This window comes from Ornithorhynchus anatinus, chromosome 2 (genome assembly GCF_004115215.2).
Source record: "Ornithorhynchus anatinus isolate Pmale09 chromosome 2, mOrnAna1.pri.v4, whole genome shotgun sequence".
NCBI lineage: Eukaryota > Metazoa > Chordata > Mammalia > Monotremata > Ornithorhynchidae > Ornithorhynchus > Ornithorhynchus anatinus.
The window spans coordinates 149627038-149644659 of NC_041729.1; the positions used below are offsets into that span (position 1 = coordinate 149627038).

Here is a 17622-nt window from a genome sequence, read left to right on the forward strand (position 1 = left end):
GGAGGAGAAGGGGAAAGAGTAGAGGGAGGGAGTAAAGGGAATGGGGAGGGGAGTAGGGCCAGAGGGAAAAGGAGGGCTCAGTCTGGGAAGGCCTCCTGGAGGAGGTGAGCTCTCAGTAGGACTTTGAAAAGGTGAAGGGAGTTGGTTTGGCGGATGTGAGGAGGGAGGGCATTCCAGGAAAGTGGAAGGATGTGGGCCAGGGGGTCGACGGCGGGACAGGTGCAAATGTGGGACCGTGAGGAGGTTAGTGGCAGAGGAGTGGATTGTGCAGGCAGGGCTGGAAAAGGAGAGAAAGGAGGAGAGGTAGGAGGGAGCAAGGTGATGAAGACCTTTGAAGCCAAGAGTGAGGAGTTTTTGTTTCATGCAAAGGTTGATCGGCAACCACTGGAGGTTTTTGAAGGAGAGGAGTGACATGCCTAGAGCGTTTCTGAAGAAAGATAAAATGGGCAGCCGAGTGAAGTATAGACTGGAGCGGGGAGAGACAGGAGGATGGGAGTTCAGAGAGGAGGCTGATGCAGTAATTCAGTTGGGATATTATGAGAGCTTGTACTATTAAGGTAGCAGTTTGGATGGAGAGGAAAAGGCAGATCTTGGCGATGTTGTGAAGGTGAGACTGGCAGGTTTATGGTGACAGATTGCATGTGTGGGGTGAATGAGAGAGCAGAGTCAAGGATGACACCAAGGTTGCGGGCTTGTGAGACAGGAAGGATGGTAGTGCCATCCACAGTGACGGGGACATCAGGGAGAAGACGGTTTGGGAGGGAAGATAAGGAGCTCAGTCTTGGACATGTTGAGTTTTAGGTGGTGGGCAGACATCCAAGTGGAGATGTCCTGGAGGCAGGAGGAGATATGAGCCTGGAGGGAGGGGGAGAGAACAGAGGAGGAGATGTAGATTTGGGTGTCATCTGCGTAGAGATATAGTTGAAGCCGTGGGAGCGAATGAGTTCACCCAGGGAGTGAGTATAGATGGAGAACAGAAGAGGGCCAAGAACTGACCCTAGAAGAACCCCTACAGTTAAGGGATGGGAGGGGGAGGAGGAGCCCACCAAGGAGACCGAGAATGAACGGCCAGAGAGATAAGAGGAGAACCAGGAGAGGAGGGAGTCCGTGAAGCCAAGGTTGGATAAAGTGTTGAGGAGAAGGAGATGGTCGACAGTGTCAAAGGCAGCTGAGAGGTCGAGGAGGATTAAGATAGAGTAGGAGCCATTGGATTTGGCAAGAAGGAGATCATTGGTGACCTTTGAAAGGGCGGTTTTGGTGGAGTGGAGGGTATGGAAGCTTTATTTGAGGGGATCCAGGAGAGAGTTGGAGTTGAGGAATTCAAGGCAGTGAGTGTAGATGACTCGTTCTAGGATTTTGGAAAGGAAGGGTAGGAGGGAGGTAGGATGATAACTGGAAGGGGAAATGGGGTGAAGAGAGGATTTTTTTAGGATGGGGGAGATAGGAGCATGTTTAAAGGCAGAGGGGAAGAAGTTGTTGGCGAGTGAGTGGTTAAAGATAGAAGTTAGGAGGGGAGGCGGGAAGGGCTGATAGTTTTTATAAGATGAGCGGGAATGGGGCAGAAGCATAGGTGGGGGGGGTACTTGCTAGGAGGGAGGAAATCTCCTCTGAAGATACTGCTGGGAAGGATGGAAATGTAGGGGAGAGGAGTTTTACTTCAAGGGAGGGGAAACCGTTCTTGTCTAGCCATTGGAGAGAGAGACCTTATAAAGACTCCATGGAAATGTGTGCAGGGGGCCAAGGCCAGAGTTGCAAACAACGCAGCCAGGGAGGGATTGGCAATTATCATGAATTAAAAATTTGTTTGATGTTAAGGAGAGGACACAATCTTCAGAATACAAATGATTCTGGAAATTATGAATCTGGAACTCCAGCGGGCGAATATTCTCCCAGAGAGGTATCGTTCATACAAAGGCAGGATGCGTGATACATATACATAGCTAAGTTAGATTTTGTAATCTACCTGTGCCAGTGCAAAGTACTGTACTGAGCACTTGGGAGAATATAGTACAATGAAGTCGATGGTCACCTTCCTTGTCCACAAGGAGGTTACAATCTGTGGGCAGGAAGGAGGGGGAAGGGATTTCCTGGCCAAAGGGAGGAGCTGATCGGGGGTTAGTGGCAAGCAAGATGAGTTTGCAATACAATGAATAGGTTAGGTTTAGAGGAGTAAAGGGTGCAGGGTCGGTTGTAGTAGGATATTAGTGGGGTAGGGTAGGAAAGAGCAAGCAGATTGAATGCTGTGAAGCCGATAGTTAAGGAGTTTCTGTTTGATCTGGAGATGGATGGGTAAGCACCAAAGGCTCATGAAGAATGGGGAAGTGATTTGCACAAGAGCTGCTGGTTGGCTTACAGATTTGGTACAATTGTACAGTTTGTACAGTTCTACCAACACCCAGAGGAAGGGTTGAACTGTGGCCCAACTTGCTGTCACATCACCCTACCCAATCATAGCTTGCCTTCGGACGCAGGTCTGGTCCCGCCCTCCGTGTCCCTCTGGGCCGAGTAGCGGCCGCAGCGTTCCGTGGCTTAGTGGATAAAGCAGGGGCCTGGATGTCAGAAGGACCTGGGTTCTAATCCCAGCTCCACCATATGACTGCTGTGTGACCTTGGGCAAGTCACTTCATTTCTCTGGGCCTCAGTTACCTCATCTGTAAAACGGGGATTGAGACTGTGAGCCCCATGTGGGACAGAGTTGCCTAATTATATATTCCAAGTGCTTAGTACAGTGCTCTGCACACAGTAAGCACTCAATAAATACGATTGAATGAGTGAATGAACAGGGACTGTATCCAACCTGATCAATTTGTGTATAACCTGTATTAGACCTCTAACTAACCTCTAATTAACCTCTAACTTGAATTAGAGAAGCAGCGTGGCTCAGTGGAAAGAGCCCAGGTTTAGGAGTCAGAGGTCATGGATTCTAATCCCAGCTTTGCCACCTGTGAGCTGTGTGACATTGGGCAAGTTGCCTTAAGTACCTCCTCGTTGCCTCCGTTACCTCATTTGTAAAATAGGGATTAAGACTGTAAACCTCACGTGGGACAACCTGATTACCCTGTTATCTACCCCAGCACTTAGAACAGTACTCGGCACATACTAAGCGCTTAACAAATACCAACATTATTATTAACATAGACTTAGAACAGTGCTTGGCACATAGCAAGGTGCTTAACAAGTAGCATAATTGTTAGTATTATTAGTCTGAAGGTTGTTCTAGCCATTGCTGCCCTCGAGGAACTTTTTTTTCTCTTTTTTTTAATAAAAAGAAGACAGTGAGGAGGCTTCTCATTTTGGCTCTCCCCTCTGGCCCAGGGGGAGATGGACCTCAGGCCACGCAAACCCTCCCAAACTCTCCACACCTCACTGGGAAAGCCCACATCAGTTTCCTCCTCCCCAGCAGTCACGAGCATGACAGTTGTAGGGGGTGGAAGCAGCACCTTTCCCCCGCTGCTGGTGGGACCAGCCCAAGAAAATGAGCCAGGACAGAGGAAGAAAACATATTTTCCTACTTCTCCTGCTGTGGTTGGCACAATGGAACCTGGAAAAATGAGCCGGGGCCGCAGAGGAAAACATGCTTTCCTGCTTTCACTGCTCCAGATCCTGCGAAAATAATCACGATATCTATAATGATGATGATGATGATGTTGGTATTTGTTAAGCGCATACTCTGTGCCGAGCACTGTTTGAAGCGCTGCAGCGTGGCTCAGTGGAAAGATCCCGGGCTTGGGAGTCAGAGGTCATGGGTTCGAATCCCAGATGGGCCACTTAGCTGTGTGACTGTGGGCAAGTCACTTAACTTCTCTGTGCCTCAGTTACCTCATCTGTAAAATGGGGATTAAGACTGTGAGCCTCACGTGGGACAACCTGATGACCCTGTATCTACCCCAGCCCTTAGAACAGTGCTCTGCACATAGTAAGCGCTTAACAAATAACATTATTATTAGTACAGGGTAATATAATAATAAAATGATAATAATATTAATAATAACCCAAAGTCACGGCTCTCAGTCTTAATCCCTATTTTATAGATGAGGGAACTGAGGCATAGAGAAGTCAAGTGACTTGCCCAAAATCACATGGAAAATGAGCCAGTACAGAGGAGGAAAACATGTTTTCCTGCTTCCCCCACAGAATCCATTGTTCTGCAGTCCAGAAAATGAGCCGGGATGGTGGCAGCAAACGTCCACATGGTTAACATGCATTCCCTTCCTCCAAAGCTTCATGGAAGGGCTTGCCTCCCTCTTCCCTCTTCCGTGGCGTTACACCCTGTCCATTGATAAGGAGATCTAGTAATCACCGAACAGGGAGATGGATTGTTCAGGAGACAATAAAAAATGGCTGTTTGACCCACCATTTTGAAGGATTTCACCAAAATAAGTTTTGTAGAGCAAAATTCACCAATCCATCATGGAACTGTGAGGAAATGTATTTTTTTTAAGAAGAGCAAAAGAGTTCAGAGTAGTAGGCTGGAAACAAACAAAAGTAATTCAATTCAATAGTATTTATTGAGCGCTTACTATGTGCAGAGCACTGTACTAAGCGCTTGGAATGAACAAGTCGGCAACAGATAGAGATAGTCCCTGCCATTTGACGGGCTTACAGTCTAATAGGGGGAGACGGATAGACGAGAACAATGGCAATAAATAGAGTCGAGGGGAAGAACATCTCATAAAAACAATGGCCACTAAATAGAATCGAGGCGATGTACAATTCATTAACAAAATAAATAGGGTAATGGAAATATATACAGTTGAGCAGACGAGTGCAGTGCTGAGGGGATGGGAAGGGAGAGGGGGAGGAGCAGAGGGAGATGCGGGGAAAAGAGGGTTAAGCTGCAAAGAGGTGGAGGGGGGGTGGTAGAGGGAGTAGAGGGAGAAGAGGAGCTCAATCTGGGAAGGCCTCTTGGAGGAGGTGAGTTTTAAGTAGGGTTTTGAAGAGGGGAAGAGAATTAGTTTTGCGGAGGTGAGGAGGGAGGGCGTTCCAGGACCGTGGGAGGACGTGGCCCGGGGGTCGACGGCGGGATAGGCAAGACCGAGGGACGGTGAGGAGGTGGGCGGCGGAGGAGCGGAGCGTGCGGGGTGGGCGGTAGAAAGAGAGAAGGGAGGAGAGGTAGGAAGGGGCAAGGTGACGTAGAGCCTTGAAGCCTAGAGTGAGGAGTTTTTGTTTGAAGCGGAGGTTGATAGGCAACCACTGGAGGTGTTTAAGAAGGGGAGTGACATGCCCAGATCGTTTCTGCAGGAAGATGAGCCGGGCAGCAGAGTGAAGAATAGACCGGAGCGGGGCGAGAGAGGAGGAAGGGAGATCAGAGAGAAGGCCGACACAGTAGTCTAGCCGGGATATAACGAGAGCCCGTAGCAGTAAGGTAGCCATTTGGGTGGAGAGGAAAGGGCGGATCTTGGCGATATTGTAAAGGTGAAACCGGCAGGTCTCGATAACAGATAGGATGTGTGGGGTGAACGAGAGAGACGAGTCAAGGATGAAACCAAGATCGCGGGCCCGAGAGACGGGAAGGATGGTCGTGCCATCCACGGTGATAGGGACGTCTGGGAGAGGACCGGGTTTGGGAGGGAAGATGAGGAGCTCAGTCTTGCTCTTGTTGAGTTTTAGGTGACGGGCCGACATCCAGGTGGAGACATCCCGGAGGCAGGAGGAGATGCGAGCCGGAAGGGAGGGGGAGAGGACAGGGGCGGAGATGTAGATCTGCGTGTCATCTGCGTAGAGATGGTAGTCAAAGCCCTGAGAGCGAATGAGTTCACCGAGGGAGTGAGTGTAAATGAAGAACAGAAGAGGGCCGAGAACTGACCCTTGAGGAACTCCAACAGTTAAAGGATGGGAGGGGGAGGAGGCGCCAGCGAAGGAGACCGAGAATGACCGGCCAGAGAGATAAGAGGAGAACCGGGAGAGGACGGAGTCCGTGAAGCCAAGGTGAGATAAGGTATGGAGAAGGAGGGGCTGGTCGACGGTGTCAAAGGCAGCAGAAAGGTCGAGGAGGATTAGAATGGAGTCGGAGCCATTGGATTTGGCAAGAAGGAGGTCATGGGTGACCTTAGAGAGAGCAGTCTCGGTAGAGTGGAGGGGACGGAAGCCAGATCGGAGGGGGTCCAGGAGAGAATGGGAGTTAAGGAATTCTAAGCAGCGAGTGTAGACGACTCGTTCTAGAATTTTGGAAAGGAAGGGTAGTAGGGAGATAGGGTGATAACTGGAGGGGGAAGTGGGGTCGAGAGCGGGTTTTTTTAGGATGGGGAAGACGTGGGCATGTTTGAAGGCAGAGGGGAAGGAGCCAGTGGAGATTGAGTGGTTAAAAATATAAGTTAAGGAAGGGAGGAGGGCAGGGGCGATGGTTTTAATAAGGTGAGAGGGAATGGGGTCCAAGGCGCAGGTGGAGGGGGTGGCACTTGCGAGGAGGGAGGAGAGCACTCAAATATGTCAGTCAATCAATCAATAGTATCTTTTGAGTGCTTCCTATGTCCAGAGCACTGTACTAAGTGCTTGGGAGACTAAAATACAACAGATTTGATCGACGTGTTCTCAGTCCACAAGGAGCTTACATTCTAGAGGTGTAGACAGAGATTAGCATCATATACAGATATGTATGTAAGTACTGTGAAGCTGAGGCTGGCTGGATATGAAGTGCTTAAAAAGTACAGATCCAAGGGCCTATGCATGAGACACAGAAGGGAGAGCAAGTAGGGGAATCAATCAGTCAAACATTTGTATTTATTGAGCATTTATTGTGGAAAATGAGGGGAAATGAGAACTTCGTTGGGGAAGGCCTCTTGGGGCAGATGCGATTTTAGTAAACCTTTAAAGGTGAGGAGTCTTATATGGTGGACATATAAAGGGGAGAAAGGAAGGACCTGGGTGAGGGGGAAAAGGTGAAAGAGTCAAGATTCAGGTAAATTGAGTAGGCTGGCATTAGAGAAGCACAGTTTATGGGCTGGGTTGTAGTTTATCCAACACATTCCCACAACATGTTGTGCAGGCCACAGTGTTGGTAGGCTCACGATCGCAGGTAGCTACCCTAAGACAACTTTGCACGGTTTTTCACAAACATAGGCAGAGCCCTAATTCGCATAAATCAAGAATGAGATTAGTACAATGAATGTTTTTCCTCAAAAGGCTCAGCCGTGCTCCCGACTGAAGGTTTTCGTCACTTCAGGAAAATCCCTCGCTAAGAATTTGTCCTCACATAGTGAAATCCTGAACATGATTTGTGAGTTTGGCACAAGAGAGGAGTGCTTTGAACCCAAGAGTACATATGCAAGTTGCAAATATCAAGTCGGAAGTGAAAGAAGAAACAATGGAAGAAAATGTTTTCCAGTTAAACCCCAAGATCCCAAATAGCAGTATTTTCAGCCCAAATTACAGAAATCAGAATGACATCTGATGTAAATTGTATTGAATTACAGTGTTTGCTTGGAAAAATTCTGTAGTTTCTTTTAAAGCAATGTAAACTCAATAGGGATCATCAGTTGCTTTACTGTAATTTTTAAGTTGCATTTTCCTCCACCACCTATTTCCTTTTTGCTGTTTTATCCGATGCAAAACTATCCACCGTGAAACCACAGTTGTCTTCTACTACTCCAAAACATCTTCATACATAATTGAGATACCCTTTTATTCAATGCTTCCATGGGTCTCATGAAACATGAATGTGCTGAAATGTGTATAATCATTAATCTTTTCTGCTGCTAACAGGACATCCATCTTACTGAGTACAAGTTTACCTCAACTTTGTAAGAAGCATTGTCTCTGTGGAAAAGTATTATATATTTTAAAGAAAGTTGGATTATTGCTTGCTAATGAAAGATGATAATAATTGATCAACTCTGGTTAAAGGATTCTGCATTCGCCATGCATGAGGAAGTTTGTAAATTACTTTTTTTTCCTAACAGAGACAGTTTTGATACATTTTTGACATGATGCCCAGTTGGAAGATTAAGTGTAGGAAAGCTTTTCTGAGCTCAAGCAGAAGTGGGTGTCATAACTTGTTTCAAAGGATCTATAAAGAAACCTGATCTTAGCCGGGAAAAAAATGGAAATTTTCCTAAACACTGTATATCTGCCTTTAATGTTTGCTAGTTCCCTTGAATGGCAAGTAATGTGCTTAAATTAACAGTTTCCTATAATTAAATTGAATCTCCCTTTTGGGAAACTGTAGAACTGGAAAGTCACTGGACCTGATTTTTTAGTGGACATTGTTTATAACAAGCATTCCTAAAGCTTCAGAAGACAGTTAAGGGATATTGCTCTATTTTGTTTTTTATTTGTCCATCTTATCCACCTTAATATTAGTTCAAAATACATTTTTTGTTTATAAGATAAAATTGTAGCAGGTTTAAATATAAGGGTTTGGTAGAGTAAATATTGTCTAGAGAGAGTAAACATTGTTCCCTCAATTCCCCAGCTCCTAATGAAGCTCCAACAGAAGTCGGTGTAAAAGTCTTATCGTCTTCTGAGGCCTCTGTTTCCTGGAAACACGTTCTTGAAAAATCTGTGGAAGGTTATCTGGTGAGTTCAACTTTTCCATTGGTAAATAGAAGTATTGATAAGAGTAAAAGGACACATCAATCATTCTGATATATTCCATTACATTTTTGAATATTCAAGGTTCTTATGTTCTTTATCAATTTATTTGTGATTATTCATGGTTGTTATGGTTTAAAGATTTGTTCATTTTATGTCAAAATGAAAGAAGCACCATGGTTTAATGGATAGAGCACAGGCCTGAGAGTCAGAAGGACTCAGATTCTAATCCCCACTCCACCACTTTACTGTGTGACTGTCTCTGCCTCAGTTACCTCATCTGTAAAATGGGGATTAAGACCGTCAACCCCATTTTGGACATGGATTGTGTCCAACCTGATTAGCTTGTATCTAACCCAGTGCTTAGTACAGTTCCTGCAACATAGTAAGTGCTTAACAAATGCCATTAAAAATAATGAATTCCTAATATTTATGATATTTAAGGAAACATCATAGTTTAGTGGAAAGAGCACGAGCCTAGGAGTCAGAGGACCTGGGTTTTAATTTCAGCTGTGCCACTAGCCTGCAGTGTGACCTTGGGCAAGTCACTTAAGTTCCTTATGCCTTAGTTTTCTTATCTTTGAAATGGGATCGCAATACCTGTTCTCCCACCCCCTTAGACTGTAAGCCACATGCAAGACAGGAAGTATTTCCAACTGATTGTCTTGTATCCCTCACAATATAATGCTTGGTACATGAGAAGAGCTTAACGAAATGCTGTAATTATAATAATGTTGGTATTTGTTAAGTGCTTACTATGTACAGAGCACTGTTCTAAGCGCTGGGGTAGATACAGGGTAATCAGCTTGTCCCATGTGAGACTCACAGTTAATCCCCATTTTACAGATGAGGTAACTGAGGCACAGAGAAGTGAAGTGACTTGCCCACAGTCACACAGCTAAGTGGAATTATGATAATTATTAATTATAATCATAATATAACAATCACTGCTGCTAATAATAAAATATTTAAAATGGTATCATTATTATTAGTAATCACATATTACGTTATATAATCTAACAATACTGTATACAACTACTATCAAGAATAATAATAATAAGACTAAATTAAAGTACCATTTGAAATATGTTATGAGTATTAAATATGGTATAGGTGGGTCTGAAATTTTTTTCTCTACTTAGCAAAACATTTCTCAATAAAGTAGTGGTGGTGAATTTAGACAACTGCATAGTTTTACTTATCAAAGTACTTGAAAAGTCTTTATTGTTATTACTTGAGCCTGGTTTAGCCAAATTTTGGGTAGCTCACACTGAAACACCTCAGACACTTGACTCGGGGACAGGAAAGTTGCGTTTTCTCCATGCACAATACCAAAAGTCCTATACAAGGGAAGCTCCCAAAGGATACTCCTTTGGGGATTGAGTAGAAGACCACTGGGAATATAGATTTCTGCTATGAGCACTGAATTGCCATTCTACCTCCATCCAGATTCTGGAAGTTTGTGAATTGTACTCTGGGAATTTCTTCCCACCCAACATGCTGTGAGCATCATCAAAAAGGTTTTAAATTTCTCAATCAGTACCTCTGTACACTGACTAAACTGATTGCAAGAGGTGGTTCAAAATCCTCCTGTGTCTGAAGTTGGAGTTGAGTTTTGTGTGTGTGTGTCTGTGTGTATAAACTGTGTGTATCAACTGTATATATCTTCATCACCCTATTTATTTTGTTTAATGAGATGTACATCACCCTGATTCTATTTATTTGCCATTGTTTTCATGAGATGTTCTTCCCCTTGACTCTATTGCCATTGTTCTTGTCTGCCTGTCTCCCCTGATTAGACTGTAAGCCCATTAAAGGGCAGGGACTGTCTCTATCTGTTGCCGATTTGTACATTCCAAGCGCTTAGTAGAGTGCTCTGCACATAGTAAGCGCTCAATAAATACTATTGAATGAATGAATGAATGAATAAATAAATATGTATGAATATATGTATGTAGTAAGCAGTAAACCAGAGTCTCCACCCTCGACTCTCTCCCCTGCCACTGCTGCCCAGCACAGGTGAGTTTTGACTTGTAGCAGATGGCCTTCCATTTGCTAGCCACTACCCATGCCAGGAGTGAAATGGGTATGCCTCTGCTTGACTCTCCCTCCCATAGTCGAGACTGGTAGACTACTGGAAACCCTCCGGTTGCGATCCAGAGAGGGGCTTTGGGAGAGCACACTATAGCAATAATCAGATACATTCCCTGCCCACAAGGAGTTTCAGTCTAGAGGGTGAGGCAGACATTAATGTAAATACATTGCGGATATGTACATAGTTCTAAGTATGAGCGAGAACAGATATTGAATCCCCATTTTACAGATGAGGAAACTGGGGCACAGAGAAGTTAGGTGACTTGCCTAGGGTCACACAACAGACATGTGGCAGAGCTGGGAATAGAATCCAGGTCCTTCAGCTTCCAAGCCCAGCTCCAGCTCTTTCCATTGGGTCATGCTGTGTTTTCCATGTCTTCTCATTTATCCTTTTGGCCTGTCCACAGGGACATTGAACACCCTAGGGGATGGCAGCTGTTACTTAATAATAGTAATAATAATAATATCGGTATTTCCTAAGGTCTTACTATGTGCAGAGCACTCTTCTAAGCGCTGGGGTAGATACAGGGTAAGCGGGTTGTCCCATGTGAGGCTCACAGTCTTAATCCCCATTTTACAGATGAGGTAACTGAGGCACAGAGAAGTTAAGTGACTTGCCCACAGTCACACAGCTGACAAGTGGCAGAACAGGATTCGAACCCATGACCCCAGACTCCCAAGCCCTTGTTCTTTCCACTGGGCCACGCTGCTTCTCTTATTGTTCATGTCAGTGTAGCAGAGAAGTTAAGGAAGGTGATAAAGAGAAATGGATTTCTGCTGATTTCTGGTTAGCTTTTCAGGGTTTACCCCCTAGTTCTTGCATCTTGGAGAAAGACCCTCCAAGGCCTCTTGGACGAGATGTGCTCTGAATAAGGCTTTGAGAAGCCTTCAGAAAGGCTTACGTGAAACCAGCTTGCACACGTTTTGTTCCAGGGTGGTTTAGACTCAAGGTAAAAGGCAACTAATAGAATGCAGCACAGTTCTGTGCGATGAACCCTCACATTTGGAAGTTCATTTCCTGTCTCTTTAAAAGAAATCTGCTGTATTCGAGAATGAAGACAATTAGGTTCAAAATAATCTCCTTCTGTGTGGGTTTAAAGTGCATCCCAGGGGACTATTCATCCGTCGTTCCTATTTTCTTCTCACCTGCCAGTTTGAAAACTCCCATATTACTTATCTTGTTAGTCACTGTGTTTTCCTCCATGTAGGTGATCTAGAGGAATTTCAGAAGGACTTCAAGTCAAAGGGATTCCAAGGCTTTGGGCGGATGCCCAGGAATCAACAATTGACCTAGTATGTCCCTGACCACAGTAGAGCATTCTCTTAATGAATATTATGGAAGCAGTCAGGGCACAGCAACCATGGATTCATAAGCCCTTGGCATTTACTTCAGCAATGAGTGTAGAAAGACTGACATCACTGTTGGCCATTTTGGACACCAAACAAACCCTACACAATCTTGTTACTAAGCTTCAAACAAACAACCTTTTGGAGAACTGATGGACTGAGCTGTAGAAACAAATGGAGAGGTTTAGACACAAATACAGTGTTGCTTTTTTTGTTCCGGAGGCTGGAATAATGTTTGAAAGAACAGCAACTATGAATTAGTTTAAAAAGTCCCTTGAAAAAGCAGAAAGAGCTTCAATGTTGGAATTTATCTTGGCCGTGCGAGATGTTTTCATTTCATATTTCAATGTCTTAGGGAGCATTAAGTATGTTAGATAGGAATACCGACTTAAAATATATGTTTTTTGGACAGAAGTAGTTCAGATTGAAAACAAGCCTTTTGGAAGCCTAGTCACATTTTTTCCTGTGGCTCTAAATGAAGCAAACCATGAGAGTGATGTCCAACAGTACTAATAATTTCAAAATTTCTGATTCTTTTAACCTGCATTTTCCTTTCTGGACCCCAAACTCAACAATGGGGTAAAGAAAGGAAGAAAACTTTTCTGAATTTCAAATTTGTATTTAAAATATTAACAATTAACCTTTCATTTTTATGCTATTTTTAAGCACTTATGATGTGTCAAACATTTTACTAAACTCTGGTGTAAATACAGGATAAATGGGTTGGACACAGTCCTTGTCCCACATTCATTCATTTCATTCAGTAGTATTTATTGAGCACTTACTATGTGCAGAGCACTGTAGTAAGCACTTGGAAGATACAGTTCAGCTACAGATAGAGGCAATCCCTGCCCAATGCTATATCCCCATTTTACAGATGAGGTAACTGAGCAGTGAAGTGATTTGCCAAGGCCACACAGCAGACAAGTGGCGGAGCTGGGATTAGAACCCAGATCCTCTGACTACCAGTTGGCTGCTCCTCAAACCTAGTCTTCTCAGTACTTGCCTTTTTAAATCTAATGCTTAGTGGAAAGAACTCAGGCTTAGCGGGTCAAGGTTCTAATCCCAGCGGTCACTTGCCTGCTGTGGAAACTTGGACAAGGCACTTAACTGCTGTGTACCTCACTGTCTGCATCTCTAAAATTATTATTATTGTCATCATTATTGTTATTGTTTCTGTTGCTGTTATTGCATTTGTTAATCATTTACTATGTGCCAAGAACTGTTCTAAGCACTGGGATAGATACAGGCTAATTAGGATGTACACAGTCACCGTCCCCCATGGAGTTTACAGTCTAAGTCAGAGGGAGAAAAGATTTTGAATCCTGTCGGTGTTCCCATTCTCCTTTCCCCCTGTATCTTCCCCTTGTGGGGAAATAAATATCTGAGCCAAGCCTGTAGGCCACCACGGAAGTAGCAGAAAGGGCAGTAAAATGGAGATTAACACCTGTTCTTCCTCTCATTTTGACAGTGATCCCCATGTGGGAGAGGGGCTATGTCTGACCTCCATGCTTAGTATAGTGCTTGGCATTTCACAAATGTCATTTTACAAATGTCACAGTGATTATCTACCCCAAATGCCAGCTTTTGAATGGAAAGGGATCCTGTGACTGAGTTACACTGAATTTAAGCACTCAGTGGATGAATTACCAAAGAAATTGATGTATAAAGAATCATATTAGCAAAGATATTGACCGGTAGCAAAGGAATTGGGAATACTGTGGCAATAATGAAAGAAATAAAATTGTCAGCTTTTGCTTATAAAAAATATAAAAATGCAGGAAGAGGCAGTCTTTGGCTGCACTTAGTGTGCAAGGAATTGTCTGCTAAACTGGCCTACTGTTACAAATCTTATTGTCAAAAGCATCATCATCTTTGAACCCAGAGAAGTGTCTTTTTGTCTACGTCCCACAGTTCAAAATCTAAAATGATTATGTAGCATAAAACACCTGACACCCTAAGTTAGGAAGCCAGGTCATTTCTGAGTACAAAGAGTTTGGACCAAAACTACACTATTGGATGCATCTGTCATATTTTAAGAATAGGAACATGGCAGAGTTGTTCTTAGATTGGGAGGTGATTCTGGCGACAGGAAGACTGTATGCCTTAATGTGTCTCTCATCTCAGTGTGAAACATATTTTGTTTGTGAAATTAGATCAATGCCCCTTTTCTGGCCACATGCCACGCAAGTGGGACGATTGTTGAGGAGGGTAGAGGTATGTCATGGGGGTGTTTAAATTGTTTCACGGTAGGGGTCATGGTTTGCACTGAGGCATTCACATTCTCTCCGCCCTAGGCCCTCGTGGCCAATCTCACACATCGAGAGAGGGTTGGCAGAGAGAAAGGGTGCAGTTTGTGGGACCAGAGAAGAAGGTACCACTGCGCCCTTGCCAATTTTGTAAGCCATCATTTTGGGGTACATCAGGTCTAGGTTGTCTTTTGCACTTTATTGTGGAATCGAGGAAAAAGCAAACAATAAAAAGCCACAGAGAACAACAGAGAGCAGCAGCTGCAAAAGAAAAAAAATAATAGTTTGTACTTAGTACGACTAGACAGAGTGGAGCCATGAGCCCCATGTGGGACAGGGACTGTGTCAAACCAGATTTGCTTTTCCCCACCCCAGCGATTAGTATAGTGAGCCTGTTGTTGGGTATGGTTTGTCTCTATTTGTTGCCAAATTGTACTTTCCAAGCACTTAATACACTGCTCTGCACACAGTAAGTGCTCAATAAATACAATTGAATAAATGAAGGAATACAGTGCCTGGCACATAGTAAGTGCTCAACAAATACCACAGTTATTAACAAGTACAATTATCATTATTGTTATTATTATTATGAAACAGGAAGAAAAGGAAAAAAATGACCTTAAGGTATATGAAGAGGAACTCGGTTCCACTTGTATGTGATGTCACACTCTTCTCCATTTTAGCCAGGAATGGGAAAGTGTCTCTCTGTGGACTAAGCCAGAGTAGAAGTAGAGGTCAAAAGAAATAAAATCAAATGATGGAAAAGAGGATTTAGAAACACCTGGCTCCTTCACCTGCATATGTGTATCTGCACTATAGGTAAAAGGATAGATCTAAATTACATTAAAAGATTTGTAAATTTCAGTGGAAATTGTGTGGGCAACTCCCAGACGTGCCAGATTCAGATGAATAGAACCATTGGCCATAAAATGTGATAGGCAAATGTGTACATAGTACATAAAGCAGAAAAAAGCCTTTGTTCTCTTGCTCTAGACTGCCAAGATGCCTCTAGGAGTTTGGATAAGATGGTAGAAAATCCTTGCCACCTCCACCCTCTCATTCAGCTATAATACCAGCTCTGTTTTAGCAAAAGGCATTTATTAATGATGTCTTTACCTTAGGTTGTTGTAGCATGCAGGCCCCAATCTAATTCTGTCAAGAAGAAAAAGAAGCATTGATTCCCCCTGTGCAGCGATGTTCGAGATGTAGAGAAAAAAAGTCTGAATATTTACCCCCAACTGCCTTGGCAGAAGCTTCTCACTACCAGGATTCCTGTCCTCTCTGTGGGGAAATACATATCTGAGTCAAGCCTGGAAGCAACCAGGGCAACGGAAGAAAGGGGGAGTTGGGAGGTATCCACGGTAACCCCTGGGGATTTGGGCTTAAAAATGTCTGGTTAGGGACCTGGTGTGACTTGGTGGAAAATCATTGTCTCTGGTTTTCAGGTAGTAGTGGGGATCCATCTGAATTAATTTTTACTTGGTGATTAATGGAGAACGTCCCTTGAGGAGGTTTCCAGTGATATCCAGAATGGAGGAGCAGTGGCAGAACCTGGGTGGGGAGAGAAAGAAAGGGGCAGAATGGTACTGCTTTCTAAGTGCAGGAGAGACAGTGAATAGACTGGGATGATAAAGCAGCCTCCAGTGACATTTTCTTGGCTTTTTACCATGTTCTGGCTAGGATTCCTCCCCAGGAAACTGGTAGGGATGACCACTGGGCCCACAGCCATTTCTTGGGGCCCAGGGGTGAGAATCTGGTCCACTAGTAGCCCAGCAACATCACTACATCACACAGCCCCGCATTGCTTTCTGGGTTACTATGGACAGTGTAACTAGGGAGATTTCAAGAGTTGGCTCACAGTAGCAGGAGCAACTACAGTGACTAAAATTCTTGGAGGAGGACAGGTTAGTCACCCCCAGGGAACCTAAGAGAAAGGCCAGGATCACAGGATATACACCTCATCCCACTTCTGGGCCAGTACCGATGAGGGGTAGTAATAACGATGATATCTGTTAAGCACTTACAATGTGCCAAGCACTGTTCTAAGCACTGGAGTAGTTACAAGTTAATCAGGTTGGACACAGTCTCTGTCCCACATGGGGCTCACAGTCTTAATCCCCAATTTACAGATGAGGGGACTGAGGCCAGAGAAGTGAAGTGTCTTGCCCAAGATCAAACAGTGGACAAGTGACAGAGCCGGGATTGGGATCTCAGGTCTTTCTGATACCCAGGCCCCTGCTCTAGCCACTAAGCCATGCTGCTCCAACCTCCTCTGTTTGTCAGTTTCACCATCTGCCCTCAGTGTGTGGGGAAAGAAAAAGGTTGTGCTGGCAGCCAAAGGACAAAATCAGTACCCTCATTCTGGGTACAAAATGAATGGTTTCACTACCGAACAGAGTTCACACATTGAGGTTTTTTGTTTGTCTTGGTTATAAAGTAGGATGTCCTACTCAGTCAATCAGTCAATCCATTCTATTGAGGCACTTACTGGGTGCAAAGCACTGTACTAAGTGTGTGAGAGAGTACAATATAGCAGAATTGGTAAACAAGTTCCCTTCCCACAGCAAGCTTAGAGTTTAGAGGGGAGGCAGACGTTCATATAAATAAATACATTGTGGCTATATACACAAATACCGTGGGGTTGAGGGAGGAGTGAATAAAGGATGCAAATTGAAGCGCAAGGATGATACAAAAGGGAGTGGAAGAAGAAGGAATGAAGGTTTAGTAGGAGAAAACCTACTGGAAGAAATGTGCTTTTAATAAGGATTTGAAGGTTGGGAGAGTAATCGACTGTTACATTTGAGGAGACAGGACATCCCTTGCCAGAGGCCGGAGGCGGGCAAGAGGTCGGCGGTGAGATAGAAGGGATCGAGGTACAGCGAGTAGGTTGGAATTAGAGGGGTCGAGTGTGCAGGTTGAGTTATAGGAAATCAGGGAGTAAGATGAGAAATGTGGAGAATAGGAAAGTAAGTCAATGGTGCCTACTGCCTAGAAATAAATATATTGGCTTCGTTGGGCTAGGGATAAAGCAATTTTGTCTCACCTATCTAGCATTCTGGCAGGATTCTCTCACAAGGTGGGTGTCTAAGTTTGCTCAGGTTGTGGTGAGACCTTGTTAAAAGGTGGGATGTCTTTGTTTCACCAGGCTGACCTCACCCACCTGCAGATGATAATGCCCAAGACAATGTCTTGGTTTCTGACTTTTCTGTGCTCTCTAGCTTTCCACTTTCTCACTCTACAGGTGAGGTGGTAGATTCTTCTCAGAAGTAGCACGGCTTAGTGAATAGAGCATGAGACTGGGAGTCAGAAGGATCTGGATTTTAACCCTGGCTCTGCCATTTGTCTGCTTTGTTTCCTTGAGCAAGTCACTTCACTTCTTTGTGCCTCAGTTACCTCATCTGTA

General features: G+C 44.3%; 1 protein-coding gene across 5 annotated transcripts in view; it reads left to right on the forward strand.

Annotated features, from left to right (window-relative positions):
• The window catches only part of CNTN1 (contactin 1), a 484199-nt gene that overhangs the window by 415521 nt on the left and 51056 nt on the right, over positions 1-17622 (forward strand). For all 5 annotated transcript variants that reach the window (XM_029058335.2, XM_029058336.2, XM_029058332.2 and 2 more), the window contains one exon: positions 8411-8514. In XM_029058335.2, coding sequence (XP_028914168.1) covers positions 8411-8514 — 104 coding nt within the window. The remainder of the gene's footprint in view (positions 1-8410; positions 8515-17622) is intronic.